This window comes from Podarcis muralis, chromosome 13 (assembly GCF_964188315.1).
Source record: "Podarcis muralis chromosome 13, rPodMur119.hap1.1, whole genome shotgun sequence".
NCBI classification, from domain to species: Eukaryota; Metazoa; Chordata; class Lepidosauria; order Squamata; family Lacertidae; genus Podarcis; species Podarcis muralis.
In genome coordinates, this window is record NC_135667.1 from 31,352,922 (window position 1) to 31,377,717 (window position 24,796).

Consider the following 24,796-nt stretch of genomic DNA (forward strand, 5'->3'; position numbering starts at 1 on the left):
AATCTGAATGTCGTTGTTTATCTCCTGTCTGGCAGGTTACTTGATTGGATTGCCTGGGTAGCCTGGCCAATCTTTTGTAATGATAAATACTTAGTTCCTGAGCCATGTCACAGGCTCACACCCTATTCAAACACAGACATACCCTTAAGACAGGATTTGTGAAGGAAAAGACAATGGGGAGGCTTTTCCATTTTCCTTTGACCTTGCAAAAAAAAACATTTGGTCAGTTTGGGACAGCTTGGGAATCAAAATGGTTCCAGGTCGGTCTTCCTGTGCTGATCTATGGATGTGCTTGGTTGGTAAACTAATGAACATTTTAACATATATCTAAGGCCTCAAAATTCCTATCACACAGAAAAGATCAACATAAAAAACACCATATATATAAACAAAATAAAAACAACAACCCATTAACACCCCCTGCTTTGTACATTGTATAAACAAAGCAACATGTAGAGGCAGCCTCCAGAATTTTGCACTGATAGTTCTGTGCTAAAGAAAGTGAATTCTGGGATGCAAATAATCAGATGTGTTCATCATTTAGGATTATTTATCTTACTGTTGTTTTTCTTACCCTGCCTCTCACCTCAGAGTCCCAGGGTGCGTTGCAACAATTTAAATATACAATATTTAAAATCGGAGCAAACGGAAACAAATTTGTTTTACAAAGCTATTCTGCTTCTTTTAGTCTCCGAAGAAAGGAAGAAAAATTTAAGAACAAGAAAAAGAACAGTATAGGGAGAAGCAAAGGTGGCTCGAGGCAACCATTTTGCCTCCCTGTTGTTAATTGTGGAGGAGTCAGGATTCCTTGCCGATCTCCCCCACTTGGGTCAGCAGAGTTATTTGTGCAGCTGCAGTAAAATCTGCACTGACTCTGAGATTCCAACTGAAAATGAATGAAGGGGCTGCAGCAGTTGTGTGGAATGTTTAAGCCACTTTTGAAGATCAAAGCTGAGGTGCTGATACACGGCTGATATATTATCTAGGCAGACACTTCTTAAAGACAGACAGTAATTTTCCGTTTCTCGGAGGCTCGCATGGCTTCTTTCTGTTGTTAGCTTCAGATTTGCGCACCAGATAGCTATATCAGATACAACATAGTACAAATTAAGATCATGCCCTGCTTCTGGGGAAACGTATACCATATCTGTGGTAATTACTTCACAGACATTAGCAGCGAGAAGAATAGGAAAGGAAGGAGAATGCAACAAGACCATAGTTAATGTATAAATCCGCACACTCCCACCACCACTAAGAAAACCCCTACCAAGCTCTGGTCTGAAGTAAAGATTAAGCAGGACGTCATGGTGATGCGTTAAGAAGCCATGGTTTCGGTTTCGTACTGTCATTGAACTAATCATCCTGAGCGACTAGGATAGGGGAGGGGCACCTTTTTCTACCTGGAAGTTTTTTGCAGAACCTTCCAGGAGCCACAAGCCAGAAGTGGGTGTTTCTAAGACAAAAGTGGTTAGAAACAATGGAAGGGACTTTTATCTTGATACAGTAGAGCAGACTTCCTCAACCTCCACCCTCCAGATGTTTTGAGACTACAGTTCCCATCATCCCTGACTACTGGTCCTGCTAGCTAGGGATCATGGGAGTTATAGGCCAAAAAAACATCTGAAGGGCCGAGGTTGAGGAAGCCTGCAGTAGAGGCTATCTACCAATCACAAAAGTCTTACACACATCTCCCTTTCCATGCTCCATCAAAACAAGGAAGAGATATAGTGGTGCCTCAGGTTACATACGCTTCAGGTTACAGACTCCGCTAACCCAGAAATAGTGCTTCAGGTTAAGAACTTTGCTTCAGGATGAGAACAGATATTGCACGGTGGTGGCGCAGCAGCAGCGGGAGGCCCCATTAGCTAAAGTGGTGCTTCAGGTTAAGAACAGTTTCAGGTTAAGAACAGACCTCCGGAACGAATTAAGTACTTAACTAGAGGTACCACTGTATTGTCATTGTGCAAGGACCCATTCTGGCAGGGGAAAGCATGAGGGGGCGTGGCCAGGAAGAGTCCCAAGGACCGGTGAGAGGGGCTACATTTAGCCCCCACAGGCCCAAGTTTCCCCACACCTAAACTCTGAGGGGAAAAACTGGATGTAGTTTAACTTGACATGAAAAAATGCATTTATGAATCACTAATAGGAATGTCTGTCTATTTAGTTATTTATTTAGAAACCCTTTGTTTAGGCTGGTTTGCAATTGCATTTACGACTTTTAAAGGAAGTGTTCCATCTTGGTGGAAATAGCCTGGTGCAGCAACTTGCTTATAAAAAAGAAAAATGTTCTGTGTGTTCCTAGGTTTCCAGATTCAGTGGCCAAGATGGCACAGTGGAACCAGCTGCAGCAGCTGGACACCCGGTATTTGGAGCAGCTCCACCAGCTCTACAGCGACAGCTTTCCGATGGAGCTGCGGCAGTTCCTTGCGCCCTGGATAGAGAGCCAGGACTGGTGAGCCATTGCACTTTTCTCAGTATTTGTTCCTGTGTGGCACTGTGGGTTAAACCACAGAGCCTAGGACTTGCTGATCAGAAGGTCGGCGGTTCGAATCCCCGCGACGGGGTGAGCTCCCGTTGCTCGATCCCTGCTCCTGCCAACCTAGCAGTTCGAAAGCATGTCAAAGTGCAAGTAGATAAATAGGTACCGCTCCAGCGGGAAGGTAAACGACATTTCCGTGCGCTGCTCTGGTTCACCAGAAGCGGCTTAGTCATGCTGGCCACATGACCCAGAAGCTGTACGCCGGCTCCCTCGCCCAATAAAGCGAGATGAGCGCCGCAACCCCAGAGTCGGCCATGACTGGACCTAATGGTCAGGGGTCCCTTTACCTTTACCTTTACACCCACACAGAGAAATTGACTGGCTGGCTTTGAGTGAGATCCTTTCCTAATGCCAGAGCTCTGCAAATCAACATAGGAAAAATTAAAAGGGGGTGCTCTGATGGAAACGAATTTTGTTGCACAGTAAAATGCCATTCTTTAATTGGTTGATCCAGGGGTGCTCAGCCTCTCTCTTCTTGGAGACCCAGAGCATGGCCATGCATGTATTGCACTATGCAAACTGACCCCCATATGCATGATCAAGCTAAGAGGCTTTTTAGTGGTGGAGGGTCACCATTGAAGCAAGGTCCCAATCTCTATAGAGTCTTAGTGCTTCCCAGTCAGTATGAAAGAGGGAGCTTTTCAGCCACTGAGAAGAAGTCTTCTCTCACTTTGTGCTGATTGGAGCCAATCAGAGTGAAAAGAGAGAAATCAGCCATGAGGATTAGCTCCTAGGGTCACTCTGGAGGAAGCTGAGGTCACTGAGGAGGAGTTGTGCTGTTTGCTCCATGATGTAATATGAAAGTGTGGAGTTACCGGTATTTCTTCCTTGCAATCTTTCTTCCTTGCATTTTTTTTTAAACACCAACTTGAACAAAATTTTGCAGAGAGACATTGAGGGCCAGGCAAAACTGCTCTGGGGATTGAACCTAACCTACAGGCTGCTGGTTTAATGATCTAGATCAAGGGTGGAGAATCTTTGACCCTCCAGATGCTGTTGGGATTCCCAATTCCCATCAAGCCCAGCCAGCACGATCAATGGCCAGGGATGATGAGAGTTGGAATCCAACAATATCATGGGGGGAGACACACACACAAGCTCCTAATCCCTGATCTAAATGCTCAAACCATCATGACCTTCCAGTTGGCATCCTGTAAATTCTTTATTATGATAAAGCAATGTGGCTTATAGCTGAAATCCTGAGATTTCCAAGAACCTTCACTTTGTGGGCGTATTCTCTTCAGCGAGAGTTTGCTCTTGATTACGTTCTTGCAAGACTTGCTGGAAATTCCCAGAAACTTTTTGCCTCTTGAAAAGCATACAGAAGCTTCCTGATATTAATTGTGCTTCCTGTTTCTAATGGAAGAAGTGGCATTCGTGGAATGAAACCAAGAGGAGATTCCTGGCCTCCGGAATTGCCTCCTCCATTTCCAACATTGTGACTGAGAGGTGCTGTTGCTTAGGAAGCCAAAGCTTGGATTAGTGTCCAGAAGTACAAAAAACACTTTGGGGAGCGGGGGAATATAAAGATGTGAGTGTTGATACCCCAAACCAGCCCAATGAGGACCTGAGAATGCTGGCTGGTTGGGGCATAGGAGGATGGGAATCCCACTCTGATGCCATTTTAGACCGTCATGACTTCTCCTAAATAATTCTGGGAGCTGTAGTTCATTAGAGAGTTGTTAGGAGCCTTTGTTCCCCACCCAGAGCTACAATTACCAGGGTTCCCTGTGAAGGGGGACTGATTGCTAAACCATTCTGAGAATCATACAGAATTGTAGAGCTGAAAGGGGCCCTGAGGATCATTTTGTCCACCCCCTGCAATCTAGGAATATGCAGCTGTCCCGTAACAGGGATCGAACCTGCAACTTTGACATGATGAGAACCAATGGAAATATCCAGAATTGTAGCTCTGTGGCTTGACTGTGTTAAAGTAGTATAATAGCACTTCAAATGTGTGGTGCGGACGTGGCCTGGTGTGTAGAGGGAGCACTTGGCACTGCAGTGTTGTTGTTTTTTGTCATTCTCCGGGCGCTGTTTTCGTTAAGCTTTGTTTCCTTCTGATCTGTACAGGGCCTATGCTGCCAGCAAGGAGTCCCACGCCACGTTGGTGTTCCACAACCTCCTGGGTGAAATTGACCAGCAGTACAGCCGCTTCTTACAGGAATCCAATGTCCTCTATCAGCACAACCTGCGCCGGATCAAGCAGTTCCTGCAGGTGGGAGCAGCTGGCAGGTCCTGGGTTTGGGAGGGTCTTGTGTTTTGTGGGCACCTGCACCCCCCAAAAAAAGTGCCAACCCAAGTCATAAAACTCGGGAGATGGAAGTGTCTGGGAATGATGGTGTTCAATCCACTCTTGACAGGAGGCAGTGATGAAGGTCACCAACTTAGATGGCGTCAAAAGAGGATTGGACAGAGCCATAGAGGAGAGAGCAAGTGATGGCTACTAAGTTGGATTTATAGGAACTATTGCAAACTATTTGAAAGAGTAGGAAGGCGGGAGAGCGTTGAATTTTGTCCTTGCACAGAGCGTCGCTGAAATTTGCAAGGCCAAATTTGATGGAATGGTTTGATGGTTTAGGGAACTCTTAATAGCACAGATTAAAGAGAGATGTTGAGCCCTGAACTTTGGGAGCAATGCCCACGACAGGCTTATTTTAGCTTTTACGATGACATCCTGTTGGACATAAATTCTCGGCTGCTCATGCTGGGCGCCCAGCATATATTTTCACCTGCTGCCCTGAATCTGAAACCAGCACGTAACACTTCTTTTACGTGCTCCCATAGAAGAAGTGCCTAACTGCCCCGTCGCTGCATTCCTCCAAATCAAGGCTGGGTTTCTTACGAAAAGCTTGGCATCTTCACCTAGGTTTTGCTCTCTGTGTGTGGCGGTCATTCATTCCGTTCCCATTCCTCTTCCTCTCTTACAGAGCAGGTATCTGGAGAAGCCCATGGAGATTGCCCGCATTGTGGCCCGCTGCCTCTGGGAGGAGAACAGGCTGTTGCAGACAGCAGCCACAGCAGCCCAGGTGAGAGGATGCTGTCGGGAGCAGCTTGTCCCACTGTTGCCATCAGTTCCTGTAAGGGACTCGCCAGCCGCGTGGGTGTTTAGAACACGAGCCAAGCAGTGAATCACATTGACGGCTCTTGGTGCAAATACACCGTAATCAGTGCATCCTCCTGTGTCCATATGCTGCTACTGCTGTTTGCAGCAGGGAGGGAGAAACCTGGGACCCTCCAAAAGTTGTTGGGAGTATGGCACACACACCATCCATTGAACATGCTGGCGGGGGCTGACGGGAATTGGGAGGCCCAACCCGTTCCCTGTCCTTGGGTTATAAGGGGTAAAAAGCTTGATGGACGGGACTTTCCTTTGATGTTTCTTCCAAAGCCTACACCTTTGCATGCCAGGAAGCAGTGCCTCGCAGCTAGGGTAGCACACACCACCTAAAACGGGTCCCTGCACGCTTTTGCCTCGGTTGCCGCAACACGCCTTGAGCTTTTCCCTTGTCAATATTTCTTTTCTGCATTCGGGTTTGAAATGCAGCCATTTTTTAATTCTGTGGCTGGAACGGTTGAAAGGCAGCGTGGTCTTGCAGGTGTTGGCCCCCCAGGGTGAATCATTCAGCACAGTATTTCCTTTTGCCATGAGACAAGCCTGTGCAGCTGTATGCTACTGAGCAGAGCAAATGGCTCGCTGGCCTGTGCCAGCTTGAAGCTTCACCATGGGGGTGGGGGGGGGGTGGGAGGAAGCAGCACCAAAAGAGCTCCTGCACTGACATTATCCTCTTTCCTTGAGTGAGCACACTCAGAGGTGAGTGAGTGCAAGTGGCCAATGCTAGGCAGCTCTGGGTGTTCAGTCAACACACCCACACCCTGTGGCTTCTTGTTCACCCTTTTTTATTATGCAGCTCAGCTGTTTTCTCCTAGGCAAAGTCAAAGAGGTCTTTAAATGCCATCCCCAGCACTCATCAGGATTTTTTCTGTGGACACCTCAGGGCTTACTCTGATTTGCTAATGTCTCAGTCTGGATCAGAATGTATTTACCATGTGATAGTCTCTCCCAGGTTTGCTCTTCTTAAAAAGAATAAAAGAAATTGCAGCCGTGAAGGGCCTCAGTCTGGATCAAGGCAACAGCAGGGCAGCAGGAGGCTGGCTTTCCCTCCTTCTCATTTGCTGTTTTCTCCAGAAGGTGTAATTTGCTGCAGTGGCCCCTTCAGAAGCAAATAGCAGGGGTTTGGGGGAGGAGGGGGGAGGAAGGGTGCTTACAGTATGAAAACGGCACAGGCGGAAATGTCAGGTGTTCCTTTGCTGTGTGTCGTCATCCCAATCTGTGTTGGGGAACGGAACTCCCTGCAGATGCAGGTTGAAATATGCATGAAAAGGTAGGATAGATGCTTAATAAAAGGAACCCCCTGCCTGTCTCATACCATGGGTCAGAGAGAAGCCCTTTGCCAGATACAGGGGCAATGTTGGTGGAACCAACACTGCTAGCACTTCCACCTCTGCTTAACTCCCAGCGTGTCCCCTGTTTTGACAAGACGTGACAAAACGCTGGCTAGACAATTCCACAGACACCCCCCAGGGGAAAACGCTGCCACCTCTAAACTGACTGGCTTGTTGCGGTGTTTAGGAATGAGGCAGGTGCCAAGGCATGCTGCCTGATTGCTCCTGCTTTGCACCTTCCTGGCAGGAACGGGGATAGGTGAGCCAGGATGCTTCCTGCTAATGCCCAAATGTTTGGTTTGGTTTGATTTGATGACCCGAAGCCATGTTCAGTTGTTGATTTGTGGCTTGTGTGGGAACAAAAATTCAACCAGTCCCAGATTCGGATGTAGCAGGAAACCACAGAGCCTCCAGGGGGTTTTTATCCTGTTCACACTGGGGAGGAGCAAGGGAGGACCAACCTGATAGCATGTACCCGGCAAAGGGACACACAGCTCAGTGGATGAGTAGGCGATCCAAGCTCTGGCAGGGCTGGGAATGTCCCTTGCTTGAAATCCAGGAGAGCCATTGCCAGTCAGGCAGGCGATACCGAGCCAGGTGGACCGGTGACCAGAGCTCAACGTTCACATGTGTGTTCCTGATAAGTCACAGTAGGCCAGAAAGTCTGGTTTATTACATTTATACTCGGCCAAAACTGATTTATGAACTTCTTTTATATGACTTTAAATCTCTTAATGTCTTATCTCTCTCCTCCTCCCCGTTTTAATACAGCAAGGTGGGCAGGCAAACCACCCTACAGCTGCTGTGGTGACGGAGAAGCAACAGATGCTGGAGCAACACTTGCAAGATGTCAGAAAAAGAGTGCAGGTAGGTGGGAGAGCTGCTCTCTCTCTCTCTCTCTCTCTCTCTCTCTCTCTCTCTCTTGCTCCAAAGTTTCAAGCTTGCCTAGAGTTTGTGACTCCTCCCCAACCTCCTATTCCTTGGCTTTTTCTTGCAGGACTTGGAGCAAAAGATGAAAGTGGTGGAAAACCTCCAGGATGACTTTGACTTCAACTACAAGACCTTGAAGAGTCAAGGCGGTAGGTGGGAGCTTGCTGGGGAAAAGGGGATAACAGCTTTTCCATCGCGGCAAATTCATGGATGGGGAGATGCCCTTCTGTCCTCATCCTTTGGGGAGCAAGGGTGCTCGTGCAGCCCAGGCGCTTAACTTTCCTTTTAGATCAGGGGAGCTTCTGGCCTGCAGACTTCACGAGGCATGCCTGGCCTCAGCATTGGGTCTGCCAGGGCATTTCTGCCAAGCCACAGTCACTCCCGATGTCGGGTTGCGGGGCAGGTAAGGATGCACTGAGCCAAAAGGGGCTTGCAAAGCCCTCTACGCAGCGCTCCAAAATACACGCCAGCGAACTGATAGCCGGGCATCACACTTTCACGTGAGCTCTGCAACTTTGGGTGGGCAAACGTCATTCACCTGACACCATCACACACCTGTCACACTTGGCATGCAGAGGGTGGGTGGGTGAAGATAATAATCTGGCCTGCTGGCCAGATCCAGTTCACCACCCCTGTGAACCTTGTAGACTGGCTGCAGTTCTCACCAGGAACATGATGCCCATCATCTCCCGAATCTGTCCTACATGGGGCTGCTGAAGAGGAACAGGATGCCCAAATGCCTAAAGAGGAATTAGGCCAGCCTTTCTTAATCTGGTGCCCCTCCACCTGTTGCTTTAGATCAGGCATAGGCAAATTTGGCCCTCCAGATGTTTTCGGACTACAATCCCCATCATCCCTGACCACTGGTCCTGTTAGCTAGGGATCATGGGAGTTGTAGTCTCAAAACACCTGGAGGGCCGAGTTTGCCTATGCCTGCTTTAGACTATAGCTCCCACCATCCCTGGCCGTTGGGCCATGTTGGCTGGGACAGGTGGGAGCTGGGAGTCCCCAACAGCATCTGAATTAGGCTGACCAAAACAGGTGTGCAGAGGGGAAGAACTAAGAAACTCCAGGAGCCTCTGACATGTTTCCCTGCCCCTCTCCCGCTGCTTTTCTTTAGACATGCAGGACCTGAACGGGAACAACCAGTCGGTGACGCGGCAGAAGATGCAGCAGCTGGAGCAGATGCTGACAGCCCTGGATCAGATGCGGAGGGTAAGTAAGGGCGGCTCCTCCCCAACACCAAAAAACCCCACCTGAACTGCTATCGACTAAGGTGGAATGATGGGGGGTATGCCTGGTTTTGCAGCAAGTGGCCCGGGAGAAAAGCATCCAGCTTTAGCATGGAGCTTCCTCCATGCTGAACATTGATGCTTATAACATTGCCTTTCTGTCTCTAAGAGGGACGAGTCACACACCCATGATTATTTAACTCCTCGTCTCTTGGCCAGGTGACTTGCTGCTGAATGTGCGAGCTGGCTCCATTTCAGACAACAACATTTCAGATTTCCTTACTTGATGCAAAAGTCTCCTCCTCTGTTGTTCACCGTTATCATACATGAAAACCATGCAGAGGCAAGTTTGCATGTAGACAGGGGAAGCGGAATGGCGGCCTAAACATTGCTTATTTCCTTCCTCACCTAGGGGATTGTGAGCGAGCTGGCTGGGCTCTTGTCGGCCATGGAGTACGTGCAGAAGACGCTGGTTGACGACGAGTTGGCTGACTGGAAGAGGAGGCAGCAGATCGCATGCATCGGTGGCCCACCCAACATCTGCCTTGACCGCCTAGAGAACTGGTGAGAGCCGAGGGCCCTTGACTGCCTACTACCTTTCCAAGGCTTACAAAGCGAGAATCTGGTTGAGAGTGGATTGTCCTTACTTTAATACACCTCAAAGCAGAGGAGGGTGTTAGGAGCCACAGAGCAGCATTGACCTAATGTGGAGGACAGAACAGGCCGGGCAAAGACCAAATTCGGCCCTCCAGTTCTCTCTGTCTGGCCCTTGGACAGGCTGGTGCCTGTCAGAGCAAATACTGGGCTTAGCTGAGCCATAGTGGTCCTCGCTTGCATAGATTTGGATGGAACATGGCACCGGTGAGGTTTCCCAAAGGGGAGCGCACAGCTATTCAAAAGCATTATCAAGGCAATGTCCAGTTAACACAGTAGTGTTGTTTTCTTTTTAAGACACGTGTGTGCGCGTGCATGTAGCTCACTTTCTTCTCCCTCGCCGCAGGATCACGTCCCTTGCCGAGTCGCAGCTTCAGACCCGCCAGCAGATCAAGAAGCTCGAGGAGCTCCAGCAGAAGGTCTCCTACAAGGGCGACCCCATCGTTCAGCACCGGCCCTTGCTGGAGGAGCGCATCGTGGAGCTATTCAGGAACCTCATGAAGAGGTATGTTGGCCTGCTGCCCTTTGCGTGTATGGGAAAGGTGCCATCCCCTGAGGCTACGGGGTGGGATGCTGCTGCCGAGAGCATGTTCATCTGGGAACCTTCTGCTGAACCAGCACCCAATTCCCACCACTGACTTCTCTTTCTCTCTCTCTCTCTCTCTCTCTCTCTCTCTCTCTCTCTCTCTCTCACCACCCCCACCCCGCCCACAGTGCATTTGTGGTGGAGCGCCAGCCCTGTATGCCAATGCACCCGGATCGCCCACTGGTTATCAAAACTGGAGTACAGTTCACGACAAAAGTGCGGTGAGTTGTTGGTGTTGTGTGTGCATACATTATATAGGGCGGAGGGTCAGCTATATGTTGCTGAATCTTGCAAGGCTTAGGGCAGATAAAATAAAGTAGTTCTTTACGTGGCCCATAGTCAAACTGTGGAACGCCCGAAGGAAGCAGTGATATGCCACCAACTTGGATGGCTTTAACAGAGGGTTGGGCAAACTCATGGAGGAGGAGAGGGCTGTCAATCTAGCTAGGATGGCTGCGCTCTGCTTTCCACGCTTGGAGGCAGCAGTATTTCTGAATACCAGTTGCTGGAAACCACAGGAGGGGAGAGTGGCTCTTGTGCTCGAGTCCTCCGTGCGGGTTTCCTCTTAGGGTATCTTGTCAGCCACTGTGAGAACGGGGTGCTGGACTAGATGGGCCATTGACCTGATCCAGCAGGCTGTTCTGATGTTCTGCGTACCTTCTACACTTAAAATTCTGCGCCAGAAAAGAGGCATTCTGCAACAGTATAAATTATGCAGATTTTGCATATATGTGCTTGGCTTTTCAAATTTTAATCTACTTCTAGGCTTGGGGAGAGGGGCAAAGTGGGAAAAGGACAGGGAACCCCACGTGCTGTCGGGAATCCTTCTCAGCCTCTCTTTCTTTCCTCCCTACCCACAACCGCCTCCCATTCCAGCTTCTGAGGCTTAAAGTGGGCAATACCCACATATTTTCAAGTTTGTTGGTGCAGCCTAGAAACTTGTTTTTTGTCCCCTCTTCCCCAAAAAAGGTGTAGATGGGATTCTCAGGCACAGTGCGATTGAGCATCACCGTGGTGATATATTGAAGCTCTCTTGTCTGAAAAGCATCTGTACACAGTGAAACTAGTTTCAATGAACATGGACTATGTTCTACTTGTTAACCTGGTTCCCCTTCCAAGGGGCAGCAGCTGCCCAGCTGGTCCCCCCCCCAAAAAAACCCCAACCATTTGGAGCATATGAATAGCATATGAGGGATACGGGTGCATGGAGAAAGGTTGAGATTTGTGTTTTTGGAAGCTAACTTGAAGTTTTGACTTCTGCAGGTTACTGGTTAAATTTCCTGAGCTGAACTACCAGCTGAAAATCAAAGTTTGCATTGACAAGTAGGTCTGGACCCTTTCCGTGAACAAACTTGAGGGCAGGGATTGTGGGCAGAGGTTCCTTTAAATATATATGACTGACTTTCTGGTTCACGCTGGCCAAACCATGGCTTAGTACTGGCTCCTGGGGGTTGGGTAGATAATGATTTCTTTGCTCCACCTCTGATTCTGCTATGCCGCTGTGAGCTGAGCCTTGGTTTGCCTGATTGTTTCACTCGGATCCATTCTTATGGTTTGTCCCATTTCAGACCATGAGCTGTAACAAAGGTTTGTCCTTGGATCTTTTGCAGCTCATGATTTGCCCCTGGGCTCTTTATAGTTCGGAGTTTATTCAGAGGAGAGAAACCACCAGCCCCAGTCGGAACAGCGCGCTTAAGCCAAAACTATGTCTTAATTCGTAGCAGTGCCAGAGGAAGAGCACAGTGACCACAGCTTCCTATGTAGGAACACCTTGGTACGGAGCCAGCTCTCCCTGCCCATCCTGAAAAAGGGATCAGTTCTTCTGATCCCAAAGTGTGGCAATGATCTTTCCTGGAAGGGGAGGAGAGGCACAGCCCAAACCTGTAAAGCTTGTCTGCTGCTGCAGCAGCTTGAGAGGCCTTTGCAAATATTATTCCTTTAATTATTATGAATATTGATTTGGCTCAGGTTTTGGGTTTTGATCTTCAGCCTGCCTAACCACATTCCCTTAAAAGTAGGGAGGAAGCCCTTTCTTTTCATCTCTGCCCCACAGAGCCCCAAGACCTCCCCCCCCTCCAAATGCAGGGGTGAATAAATCTCTGGCCCCTCCACTTGGACCCCAGCGCCTGCAAGCTTGGCCAGTAATCGGGGGGTGACAGGGATTTGTAGTCCACCAAGAAGCGGAGAGGGCCTCAGGCTAGCCACCCCTGCTCTAATACCTTCCAGTGATGGCATTGTTGTTGTTGTTGTTATTATTATGCTGACTTCTCTGCCAAACACCCTGTCCCTCCTGCTGCAGGGGGTAGGTGGAATTTAGGGCTGGTCAAGCGGTGTGCACACACTACAGGTGCTGAGCCAAGGGGGGGGGCAGCCGTTTCAAAGCCCAGTAAGTTGGGCACTGGGCGTTGGACCTCTCACCTCCTTCTCAAAGCCTAGATAGCACTTTCCCAGTTTGGGAAGGAGGTCAGAGGGCTCTTGGACCCTGTCAGAGCCTCACGCTTCCTTCCCAAAGCCGGAAGCCTCCTTACCTGCCTTTGGGAAGGCAGTTCGAGGTGGGGTGTGTGGGTGTGCCAGCTTTTTGCCTGACACAGGGCCCCATAGCACCCAAGATGGGAGCTGCTGCAAGCCCTTTCTGATTGCTGTGTACCGCAGCCGAATCTGAACGCGCCGATTTGACTCTCTTGCTCTTTTTCCTCTCACAGGGATTCCGGTGAAGTTGCTGCCCTCCGGGGGTAAGTTAAAGGCACTGCGCCCTGTGGCTTCCTCTCTGCTGAGATGCATCTCATGGTTTGCAGGCAGCTGCACTTTTGTTTGGGAGGAGGAGGGCAGGATCATTTCATTAGAAGTAAAATAATTTTATTTTAAATCATTATATTCAGATACTCAATCGCCTTTTAGGGTACAATGGCGCCCCATCACCACCACGTTCAAGGCAATAGCTGTAAAAAGCAAGGCAAAACAATCATCCAGTTAAAACCCATTAAAACCGAGCACTTAAGAAAAAGCAGACCGAAATAAAAATCAACATTTTGTTGGGGGAAATAGCTGGGAAAATGCTGTTTCCAAAGGCTTGCAAAGAAGGGGACCACTCGTGTTTTCTGGGGTGGGGTGCAGCTGCAGAATCTGCTTCCGCAAAATGACCACAAACTTGGATGGCTTTAATAAAAGGAGGGTTAGGCAAAATCAGGGAAGATGAGGGCGGTCAGGGGCTTGTATGTGCCAGAGACAGGATGTCCCTGAACACCGGTTTAGCTGGGAATTGCATTTTGGGGAGAGTGCTCTAGTGCTTGAAAGCTGCTTGCAGCCTCCGGCTGGCCGTAGTGAGTACGGGTCACTGGTCTGATCCAGGGCAGCTGCTCTTTACATTCTAACAGATGGGGTTGGTGATGGTTAATAATGGTGTTTTAAATGCTAAAACTCACTCAAGACACTCCCCCCATTTTTTCCCCTCCCGCTTTGCCCATCAAGGTCCCGGAAGTTTAACATCCTGGGCACAAACACCAAAGTGATGAATATGGAGGAGTCCAACAATGGGAGCCTCTCTGCAGAGTTCAAGCACCTGGTGAGCGACACAGCATCTCTCCCCTCCCTTGCCCCCCAAAACATTCCCTGGAAGCACAGTGTGTCTAATTTATCTCCTTTTTTTATCTCTCTCCCCCTCTCCCCCCAATCACAGACACTGCGGGAACAGAGGTGTGGTAATGGCGGAAGAGCAAACTGCGACGTGAGTGACCCAATGCAGCACTGCTGGTGTAAAATGAAATGTTTGAGAGCAGGAGTAGTTACTTCTCTTGCTCCACTGGGAAGTGCTAGTGGCAGAAATCTCTGTTCCGGGGATGTCCCTTCTCTCTCCCCCCCCCCCCAAACACCCTCATTCCTCTAGGTTTTCTAAACCATGCCCCTAAATTGTTTACAGACAAGTTATCTCTTGTGAAAGAAAAAGACCAACCCTTGGGAATGGGGAAGTGGTCTCTTTTAGGTTTGACTTTAGGGAAGATCAGTCCTGTGAGCACCTTTTCAAAGGCTGATTCCTTTGTTTGTCTCTCTGCTTAAGCCTAGCTCAGCAGAACTAAAAACGAAACCAAAATTGCAAGTTGCTGCTGTGTTTTTTCCAAAGGGACAAAAAAAAAAAAAAAATACCCTAGAGAAATATTTATTATCTTCCCCCGCATTTACTCTCCACTTCCTCCTCAGGCCTCCCTCATCGTCACGGAAGAGCTCCATCTCATCACCTTTGAGACAGAAGTTTACCACCAAGGCCTGAAGATTGACTTAGAGGTGAGCCCTGGTTGTGCTGATTCCCCACAGTCCACCCACTTTACAGGGGTGTGGCGTGTGTGGGTTTGTGTTACAGTTGCACTGGGAATCTACCTTGCCAGAAACCTTCTTTTGTAGTCCTGGTGTGGGTTTCTTGTTGGGAGTTTGCATTGAGCAGAATGCAGGAAAGAAACCATATCAGTACACTACAACCTACAATTTGCATCCGCAACGATGCTCAAGGGTAGCAGCTTCCAGAAAAATGGAGAGGGGAGGAAACTGACAACTCCTATTTTGATGGAGGATGCAGAGCTGTTTCCATATTTCCTTTCCTGCTCCCTCTTTCGAAATAAGTGGAACAGCCCGTTCATGAGCTGCCATTGACCAGAATCAGAGCATTTGCCCAGTTAGCTCAGCATTCCCTGCACTAAGAATGTGATGTTCTCCAGATGGCTGTTGAACCACAACTTCCATCAGCACCAGGCAGCATGGCAAATGGTCAGGGATCATGGGAGTTCAAGTGTGAAGCATCTGGAGAGTTGGCTGCCCCTGGTCTACACCAACTGGCAGTGTCTCCCCCAGGGTTTCAGGCAAGGAGTCCTTCTCAGCCCTATCAGGAGATGCCAGGAATTGATCCTGGGACCTTCTGCATGCAATGCAACTGCTGCACCCCTGAGCTGTTGGTCATCGCACTATGCATTGGAATACTTGCGATGGCTCCAAATTAAGGTGTTGCCTTGTATCCAAAACGTGGACCCCAAATCTTGAAAACCTAGACTGACAACATCCATGAAAAAGAACTCAGAAAAACGGAACAGACTGAAACAATGATGGCAAACTCTAGACATAGAGTCTCTTGTTGAGTCTCTTAAACCTAACTGCTTGTTGCATGCCTTCTTCCACCTCCCTTTTCCCTTATGGCCATACCAGCATTTCCAGCTTGCTTCACCGCAAGAGTTGGAAAGGGGTCCCACGAGTCTCCCTACCTGAAGACAATTAACTTGATAACGATGCATAAGGTCTAGAAACTTGGTGGTTTGGACTGCTGTGAAGCAGGAGCCCGGGGGTGTTTCCTGTTGCCCAGCAGAGACCTGAAAAAGAGAGAGGCTAGTCTGTGTGCTCAAGAGCTGCTGTCTTTCCTTCCCTGTAGACCCATTCCCTCCCTGTGGTGGTGATCTCCAACATTTGCCAGATGCCCAACGCCTGGGCGTCCATCTTGTGGTACAACATGCTGACAAACAACCCCAAGGTACGTTGAATTTCCCAAACCTTGCATGGACAAAAGAGAGGGCGAGAGCAGGAGGGTGTTTTACTTGTTTTTCGTCTGGGTGTGTTGTTTGTTCCTGATTGTGACCGAGTCCCTCTCTTGGCAGAACGTCAACTTCTTCACCAAACCACCCATTGGCACTTGGGACCAGGTGGCCGAAGTGCTCAGCTGGCAGTTCTCCTCCACCACCAAGCGAGGCCTCAGCATAGAGCAGCTGACAACACTGGCAGAGAAACTGCTTGGTAACTTAACAAGCTCCTCCCCTTCTTATACGTGGGCCAACGGCAGGAAACCTTGGTCAGCAGTGCAAGGGCCACATGCCCTTCCAGGCAACTTTCCGGGGGCCACTTTGCCAGGGGTGGACAGGGCCGGAAGCAGAAACAAATGTGGATGTTACCATTGTCCCGTAAGCTTCCACCTCGGAACACGCCCCTCTCTGCTCTCCTGTCCAGGCAACCAGCAAACATTATCAAACTTTGGCAGCACTTTCTCGTCAGGCAAAAACACTCAAGGAGTGTGAAGCAGATCCTGTGAGGGTTGTGGCCTTGGGGGAAGTCCAGAGAGGCCTGGAGGGGCATGAGGTTCCCCATCCCTGATGTGGGTCATAAGGAGTTGCTGTCTTCCCATCTGAGCTACCTAGCCTAGGGGTATTGGCTCTTAACTGGGAGAGGAGCCTTGCCCAGGTGCACAACCAGAAATCCCTTTTTAGCTGTGGGATTCAAACTTGGGACCAAAGCATGTGCAAAAAGTGTTGGCATGTGGAATGCCAGGAAGCCAAAATATCAAATATTCAAGTTGGCGTCAGTTTAGAAAAGCCCGGGCAAGCCTTTTAAGAATAGCGTGTGTGTTAAACTCCCCCCCCCCCCCCAGTGTGCTTCCTTTTAAAAATGCCTTTCTTCCAAGGAGCACGAGGTGACAGACATGTGGATGTTTGTACACACACACACACACACACACACACACACTCACACACACACTTATCCTCACAAAAACCTTGTGAAGTAGGTTAGGCTAAGAAGCAGCAACTGGCCCAAGATCCCCAGTGTACTTTGTGGCTGACAGGGGTGCCAACTTGAACAAAATATGGGGGGTGGGCAAGTAGGCCCCCTCCTCATAATCAATCACATGATGCAGTGCACACATACCATTTGAATGGCAATGCCCAACAACTTTAGGGGTGCAGCCCCCTCAAATGGGGGCTGAAGGGGCCTTGGCCTCTATGCATTGGCTCCTATGGTGGCTGAGGAGTGGGAATGGGTGGGATTTGAACCTGGCCCTGCTAGGCCCTCACCTGAGGCTCAGACCACTACACCAGCTCTCTGTAATGACTTTTCTTCCCTCTCACTCTACAGGCCCTGGCGTCAATTACTCCGGATGTCAGATAACATGGGCAAAGTTCTGCAAGGTAGGGGCTTCTGTAAAGCTTAGGTGTGGCCTTGGGTGGGGCCCAAGGTGCGCCTGCCATTTTGTTCATGCGGGGGCAACCTTTGTTTTTACCACTGCAGGAGAACATGGCAGGCAAAGGATTCTCTTTCTGGGTCTGGCTGGACAACATCATCGACCTGGTGAAGAAGTACATCTTGGCCCTGTGGAACGAAGGGTGAGCATCTGCCAGAGACGTCACCGCAGTTGCCAGCATCTCTCTCTCCCCAAGAGGCCACTCTGCCTATCCAGTAAACAAAAGAAGCCCTAACAAGTTGGAGAGCAGGGATGGGGGACATGTGGCCCTATAGTGGCTGTTGGGCTCCCAGCTCCCAGTATTCCTGATGGGAACATAGGAAGCTGCCTTACACAGTCGTTCCTCGGAAGTCGAACGGAATCCGTTCCGGAAGTCCGTTTGACTTCCAAAATGTTCGGAAACCAAGGTGCGGCTTCTGATTGGCTGCAGGAAGCTCCTGCAGCCAATCGGGAGCTGCAGAAGCCCGATTGGACTTCGGCTTCCAAAAATAGTTCGCAAACCGGAACAGTCACTTCTGGGTTTGCGGCGTTCAGGAACCAAAGCGTTGAGAGCTAAACTGTTCAAAAACGAAGGTACGATTGTACTGAGTCAGACCATTAGTTCATCTTGTTGTCTACACATGGAGAGGCAGTGGATTTCCAGGAAGGGGCCTCTCTTCCCAGTGCTACCTGGAGATTGAATCTGGGACCTTCTGCATGCAAAACAGATGCTGTGCCCACGGCCCTGTAGATCAGGGTTTCCCAAACTTGGGTCTCCGGCTGCTTTTGGACTACAACCCCCATCATCCCTAGCTAGCAGGACCTGTGGTCAGGGATGATGGGAACTGTAGTCCGAAAACAGCTGGAGACCCAAGTTCGGGAAACCCCGCTGTATGTGATGCTGAATTGGGGCTGATAGGAATCCACCCTTACCTGGAGGGATGCAGACTCCCCATCCCTGTGCTAACCTTCCAGTGGAACTTCTTGGTGGCTCCTGACGTTTGGCTTGGTGGGCCAAGGGAAAGGAAAGGAAGCCAATAAAAACCTCATATTTCCTTTCTTCCTCCTCAGGTACATCATGGGATTCATCAGCAAGGAGCGGGAGAGAGCGATCCTGAGCACAAAGCCCCCCGGCACCTTCCTGTTGCGATTCAGTGAGAGCAGCAAGGAGGGTGGGATCACCTTCACCTGGGTGGAGAAGGACATCAGCGGTAAGGAATGCCACTGCAGCTGCCTTATGCTTAGGGCTGAAGCCAGATCTTCCTTTTTATCTATTAATTACGTTTGCCTATGTGTAAAAGCTGCGTTCTTCTCAAGCCCGTTTTCCTTTTTCGGATGATGCACGCACGTATCGTAGCAGGCGAGAAAAGGACACATTCTTCCTTGGAAAGAAAGGCCTCTGTGCTACCAGCAGTTTTTGTTAGCGCTCGTATTAAAAATCGTGTTTTTAACAAGATCTGCCCTGTTAATTGGGTGCAGCTTTTTAGCCAATTAACCGTTTTTAGAACCCGGTTAATTGCTCACACATTGCAGCCCTGCTTATACCAAATCCGGGTAAATCTCAGAGTACTTGGTCCTGACTGTTGTGCCAGTCAATGAAGGAATGAAGAACGCTGCCTTATACAGAGTCAGAGCTTTGGTCCATCTAGCTCAGTGATGTCTACACTGACTGGCAGTGGCGCTCCAGGTACGTCAGGTGGAGGATGTTCTCAGCCCTACCTGGAGATGGCGAGAATTGGACCTGGGACCTTCTGCACACAAAGCAGATGCTCTACCGTTGAGCTATGGCCCTTCCCTCTTACGCAAAGGTCTTTCTCAGCCCTGCAGAGATTCTTTAATCATTGGGATGGCATAGATTGAGCCTACAGCATTCTGCAGGCAAAGTATATGCTCTGATCCTAAATTACCTGATACTGACACCTTACTTCTTGCAGAAGTTGTACCAGTCATCAGTTGCACACTCCTAAGTAGCATTAATGGACATTCAGTGACACCATAGCAGCTCAGCCAATGGCATGGGGACAGGCCCATGAATGATGGTCAGTGTTTAGTCTGTCTTGTGATTTAATTATTTTTTTTTAACTACCTTGATTTGGTGAAGCTTTGCTGTTGATGTGACTCTGGCTCGCTTCGTTTGAGCAAGAAATTGTGCTCCTTTTCATGCTATCCTTGCAAATAACAACTGTCCCCTTTGATCAAATCTCTTGTTTACCCTTTGCCGTAGGGAAGACACAAATCCAGTCGGTGGAGCCGTACACCAAGCAACAGCTCAACAGCATGTCGTTTGCTGAGATTATCATGGGCTATAAGATCATGGATGCCACCAACATCCTGGTCTCCCCCCTTGTCTACTTGTATCCTGATATCCCCAAGGAGGAGGCTTTTGGAAAATACTGCCGCCCTGAGAGCCAGGAGCATCCCGAAGTCACTGACCCAGGTAGTTGTTGGCTTTCCGCGCTTGCTCCAGCCCTTTGGTTCTCCACTTTACAGGGACATTTTTGGATTTTGGCTTTCTCCACAAAAAGGTCTCACGCTGCTAATAAATGTGACTAGCATCCTCTACCACCCTCTCCAATATGCAGCGGGCTTGGCTTGGTTATTTTGATTACATCCCCAGCTCTTCCTTTTGTGACCATAACGGGTTGGTGAAAAAAGCGAACAGATAGGAAGCCAGGAAAAAAGCCCATATGAATTGTTGCCAATTGTCATTGTTGCCTGAAGTCTGACTTGCAGCTTTTTAAAAACTAAAAAGGAGTGAAGGCAAGAACTTTTTCAAACTGAAGTTTGGCATGTCCACTGTGAGTTTTATATTGTTTGCTGATGCTTATGGAAGCAATATGCACATTGCTAGCGGTTAAGAAGCCCCAAAAACAGCTGCAGCAGCAGCACCACCCCCTCTGGCTCCTACCATAGTTTTGGGGCAATTCTCAGTTCCCCTCTTTTCCCCCTCTCGCACCTTCAAATCCTCTCTATGGAGAGGGTTTCAGAGTCATAGCATATTGAAGAGGAGACGTCCCTGCTGCTCTTCGGCACACACCAGCTTATCAAATACCTTCTCCTCTTTCCCCACTCCAAAAACAGGTGCTGCTCCATATCTGAAGACCAAGTTCATCTGTGTGACCCCGTGAGTATTTCCCTGTTTGAAAGGGTTGGGTGGGACTCCAGAGGTCCTGCACAGCAATTAGCTGGGGCTTGCTGAGAAGCTGAGCTCCCTCCCGCACCTGTGCTTTGGAAACAAGAGGTCTCTCTTCAGAAACAGCTGAAGCACAGGTGAAAAAGTGCCCAGGGAGGAAGTGGTTCAATCCACCAACCACCACGCCACTGCACCCGGTGCACAAGTGAGGAACAAAATCCCGCAGGCACCTCCTATAAAGCATAGAGAGAGAAGGAGGGATCAAAGTTACTAACACACACAGCCACACACGTATGCATAAAGATATAGGTTGGGTTTTATCTCGTTGAGAGTCAAAGCTCTGTACTTCATGGTGCAGAGCAGAGTTTGGTGGTTCTGGAGACCTTGGGGCTTTTACAACTTATAACTTGTACTTCTCTTCTGTACCCTCTCCTCTTTTTCTCTACCCCCCCCCCACTCCCCACATGTCTTTCCCAGAACCACTTGCAGTAGTACTATTGAACTGCCTATGTCACCCCGCACCCTCGAATCTCTGATCCATTTTGGCAGTAATGGTGAGGGAGCAGAGGGGAACGCCAGTGGCCAGTTTGGTGAGTGTGTGGTCCGCAGTGCTGTTTTCTTTGGTGGAAGGGGGCGGGCTCTGCTCGCGTGCATCTCATTACGGAAAGGACAGGCCGAGGCTGCATCCAGACTGCCCTCTAGAAGCAGGTTACTGAAACTTGAGCTTTCAACCCTTGTCAACGTAGATTCCACAAGTCCGAGCGCCTCTGATTTCAGTGGATCGTGAGCAAGCATCGTTCTCACACACACACACCCTCCTCCCCCTCCCTCTCCTCCTGCAGCTTAATTCATTACCTTCCTGTTTTAATCAAACCACAGTTTCTTGTTGCGTCCAACCCAGAGAACTATTGTCTGAGCACTCCCTTTGAACTAGAGTTGCAAACCACAATTTGATCCCGGCCAGAAAGGATTCCTCCAATGGTTGTGTTGTTGTTGGGGGCTGCACTGCATTCTGTGCTGCCTCCCAAGAGCTCCACAGCAGTGGTGGGTGGGAGAGGACAAAGGGACGAGTGCGGATTTTTACCTTTGTGGAGGAGGCTAGTTCCTACGCCCACTCCATCCAGGTCAGCAAGTGGTGTTATTAGAGTTCAAGGACATGTTACAGTCATGCAAAAATATTTGGGATGCAAAGCATAGCCATCAAGGGGTATGTCCTGTGGAAAGGGGAGAGGGGGAGAGATAAGAGAAGCCATATCTGACCCTCAGGCCCAAAGTTCTCCAGCCCGGCTTTAAAGACAGTCTTTGCAAGCATAAGGCTAGAAGCTTGCAGATATCAAGGAACGGAATTCTACAGTTTGTTTTGCTTATGCATGTCATTGAGGAATATGCAGAACCTTGAGCGTGCTGCAGGCTGTGAATCTCCTCTTTCCAGGACACGTTGAACCATCTCTGACATTGGCAGGGATCCCTGCTGCTGCAGCAACTGGATCACATCCATTCAACTCTCTTTCCGTATCTCCCACAGAGTCCTTGCAAGTCTTCGACATGGAGATGGCCGCTGAGAGCGCCAACTCTCCCATGTGATTGGACTCCTCCTGGGCAGCTGATCGGTTCTGCATTTCCCTGGCACAAGAAACACCTTCTTCTTCTTCTTGCATTGTCGGATGAGCCCAATTGGCACTCAATCTCTGCCTCAGCTGGAGACGTTTGATTGTGGGTCCGTCTTGAGCCGCTTTCGAATACACCATCGCAGGCAGCTCCTTGCCTGAGCTTGCGTGACTGGAGGGAAAGCCCTGCTTAATTTTAGATGGGCTTTCCCTCCCAGAAGAAGAAAAAAAAAGTTCTCCCTCATGTATAAAAGCTACTTGTATAAGGGGTGTTTCTGTTTGTCTTCGCTAGACCAAGTGCCTCTTCATGTCCACATAGCTGGCCTCCTGTACATGTTTGCTGCATGCCGCAAAAGGCTGCTTGTGCAGCTCACGCCAACTTCCAAGGTTTTTACCCAGTCTATTTGACAAGCCGTGTTGTCAAGTGTAGGCAGGAGGGGAAGGAAGAAGAAATTGTGGGGGTATCATTCTTACATATTGGTGTGATTTTTTTCTGTTTCATTGCCCACATTAAAGCTCCATTTCCCTCCCTCCCACTGGCCCACCTCTGCTTTTTTTAAAAAAAAAACTTGCCAAATGATGCGAAGGCGAACGTAGGCCTAGCACAGCAGCCCTTCAAGGTAAGATACCTGTGTTCCCCAGGGCTAGAGAAATGCCAGGGGCATTGGACACCTGTGCACACTTTGCACTTGGTTGCCAGCTCCGGAAATTTCTATTTTTAAAATAACTTTTCTTCCACCAGCTTTTGGCTAATTCCAATTTTACAGATAGGGAACGAAGGTTGTTAGAATTATGTGCTCACCGTTAATGGAGCGATCCATGGTGGAAGTGGGGAATTTGACCCAGGTCACCCAAATTATCACTCAGTTCCCTCCCTCCCTCCCTCCCTCCCTCTCTCTCTCTCTCTCTCTCTCTCTCTCTCTTCTTAGGCAGGGCTTCAGGTCATTGGGGACTGCGGAGAGCTCTTCTCTTTGGTTCTTAAGCCCACATGAGGCAACCAAGCTGAGTCAAGAGCTCAACTGCTAGATTCACACTTGGAGATTTGTTCACTCCGGTTATCTTTCTTTTTTTTAATTATTATTTATTGCACTTTTATCCTGCCCTTCCTTGAAGGAGCCCTGGGCAGCATGCAAACCTCCGCCCCTTCCTTTCCCCTCATCCTGTTATCCTCTCAACAACCTTGCGGTGTAGGTTAGGGATGAGAAGGATTCCTCCTGTGAGGTAGATTAGGCAGCAATAGGCCTGAGCTTTCTGGCTAAGTCAGGCTTTGCACCTGGGTCTCCTGATTCTAGCCACTGCACTCTCATCTTAGCTGTTGCGTTAGGAGCAAAGAGGCAAAAAAACCCGTTCCTGCCAGCGTCTCTCCTCTCCTCTCCCACCCCAAACCGCGCTTTGTTTGGCTTGCCCATTTCCTATGCTTTCCCGTTTTTTAATACTCTCGGCTGTAATATTTTTTATTACTATCTTCCCAATCATTCTCTCCACCTTCTGGGGCTTAAGCCTGAGCTGTACCTGGCGCTAGTCGGCTGTTGCTTGCCTGAGTTAACAATTGACAGTCTGGCATAGGAAAACTAGAACTCAGATGCTGATAATCTAGTTGTAAATCTCAGCTGTTGGGCTTGTGTGAGTTCATAGAACCGTAGCCTTGTAGAGATGGGCGGGAACCCAAAGGAGTGAGGAATCACAGCTACAGATTCCTGCTTTGCAGGGGGTTTGGATTAGGTGACCCTTAAGGTCCCTTTCAGCTCTGCAATTGCCCAATGGGCTCTCCCGGTGCCGAGAGAGAATGATGCAACAAGTATTTTCCAGTATTACTTAGAGGCGTTGTCTAAACAGGAGGCATTTCATGGTCAGAGCTGTCGGACTGATCTCTTTCCCTACACCAGACTTCCTCAACCTGGAATGCTGGCTGGGGCTCATGGGAGTTGTAGTTCAGCAACCTTTGGAGGGAAAAGCAGACCCTTGCTGTTAAGAAGAGAACTTGCCTCCTTCAGAAATGTCAAGCCTTAGAAAGTGTTCCAACTAGTGCAAAGCTGCCCTCATTCCAAAATAGCTTATGTACCCCAAATTCTTAGTACCGAGCTTCACCACCGCCAAAAATTTCCTATTTTTTTCCTCTATAGCTAACTGCTCCCCAGAGCGTAAATATCTCAATAGTATGTTTTGTATATTTTATTGCTGTATCTACAGGCTTTAAACTTTCTCTTAAATAAATAAATAAATGTCCTTAACACCACATTTCTCTGCTGGAGATGAAGCATTGGGTACTTGGTGTGTTTGTTGAGCTGAGAAAGCAGAGTGGCTTGTGTATGTATGTATGTGTGTGTGTGTGAGAGAGAGTCTGTTTGAAAGCAATTTGACTTGGAGATGAGATGAGTTGGATCTTTTGTCCAAATGCATAGATGAGGGGCTGGGTTTTTTTCTGTGCTGTGGGGCCAAAACTGTATTGAGGTGATGAGTGGAACCCTGTCTGCAGTTACCTGGATGTAAGTCCCATTGAAATTGCCAGGGTTTACTTCAGAGTAGTTGTATAAACAAGATTGAACTATTTGGTGCAGGTGTTAAGTTTTGTTCGTTTAACTATGTTTCTACCTCACCCCATTAACTTTTTACTTTTTAAAGGTGGTGGGGTTTTTTTTGGAAGAAGTATAAATGAGATTTTTTTTAAAGTGCTTTAGGTACACTTTTAGTAAGTTTTTTTTTGTGCG

General features: G+C 48.9%; 1 protein-coding gene across 5 annotated transcripts in view; it reads left to right on the forward strand.

Annotated features, from left to right (window-relative positions):
- STAT3 (signal transducer and activator of transcription 3) overlaps positions 1–24,326 on the forward strand; it is a 41,585-nt gene extending 17,259 nt beyond the window's left edge. For 3 of the 5 annotated variants that reach the window (XM_077917308.1, XM_077917310.1, XM_077917309.1), the window contains exons 2-24: positions 2,303–2,452; positions 4,613–4,757; positions 5,470–5,568; positions 7,757–7,852; positions 7,983–8,064; positions 9,036–9,130; positions 9,560–9,711; positions 10,148–10,306; positions 10,516–10,608; positions 11,651–11,710; positions 13,090–13,119; positions 13,856–13,949; positions 14,064–14,111; positions 14,582–14,665; positions 15,795–15,893; positions 16,018–16,153; positions 17,264–17,316; positions 17,417–17,511; positions 18,420–18,559; positions 19,573–19,788; positions 20,430–20,472; positions 20,959–21,071; positions 22,007–24,326. In XM_077917308.1, the coding sequence (XP_077773434.1) occupies positions 2,325–2,452; positions 4,613–4,757; positions 5,470–5,568; positions 7,757–7,852; positions 7,983–8,064; positions 9,036–9,130; positions 9,560–9,711; positions 10,148–10,306; positions 10,516–10,608; positions 11,651–11,710; positions 13,090–13,119; positions 13,856–13,949; positions 14,064–14,111; positions 14,582–14,665; positions 15,795–15,893; positions 16,018–16,153; positions 17,264–17,316; positions 17,417–17,511; positions 18,420–18,559; positions 19,573–19,788; positions 20,430–20,472; positions 20,959–21,071; positions 22,007–22,065 (2,319 nt within the window). In that variant the 5' untranslated portion in view covers positions 2,303–2,324 and the 3' untranslated portion in view covers positions 22,066–24,326. Of the gene's footprint in view, positions 1–2,302; positions 2,453–4,612; positions 4,758–5,469; positions 5,569–7,756; positions 7,853–7,982; positions 8,065–9,035; positions 9,131–9,559; positions 9,712–10,147; positions 10,307–10,515; positions 10,609–11,650; positions 11,711–13,089; positions 13,120–13,855; positions 13,950–14,063; positions 14,112–14,581; positions 14,666–15,794; positions 15,894–16,017; positions 16,154–17,263; positions 17,317–17,416; positions 17,512–18,419; positions 18,560–19,572; positions 19,789–20,429; positions 20,473–20,958; positions 21,072–22,006 lie in introns of those variants that run through there. The other 2 variants (XM_028701797.2, XM_077917311.1) reach the window with 2 other exon arrangements.
- Positions 24,327–24,796: the final 470 nt, after the last annotated feature.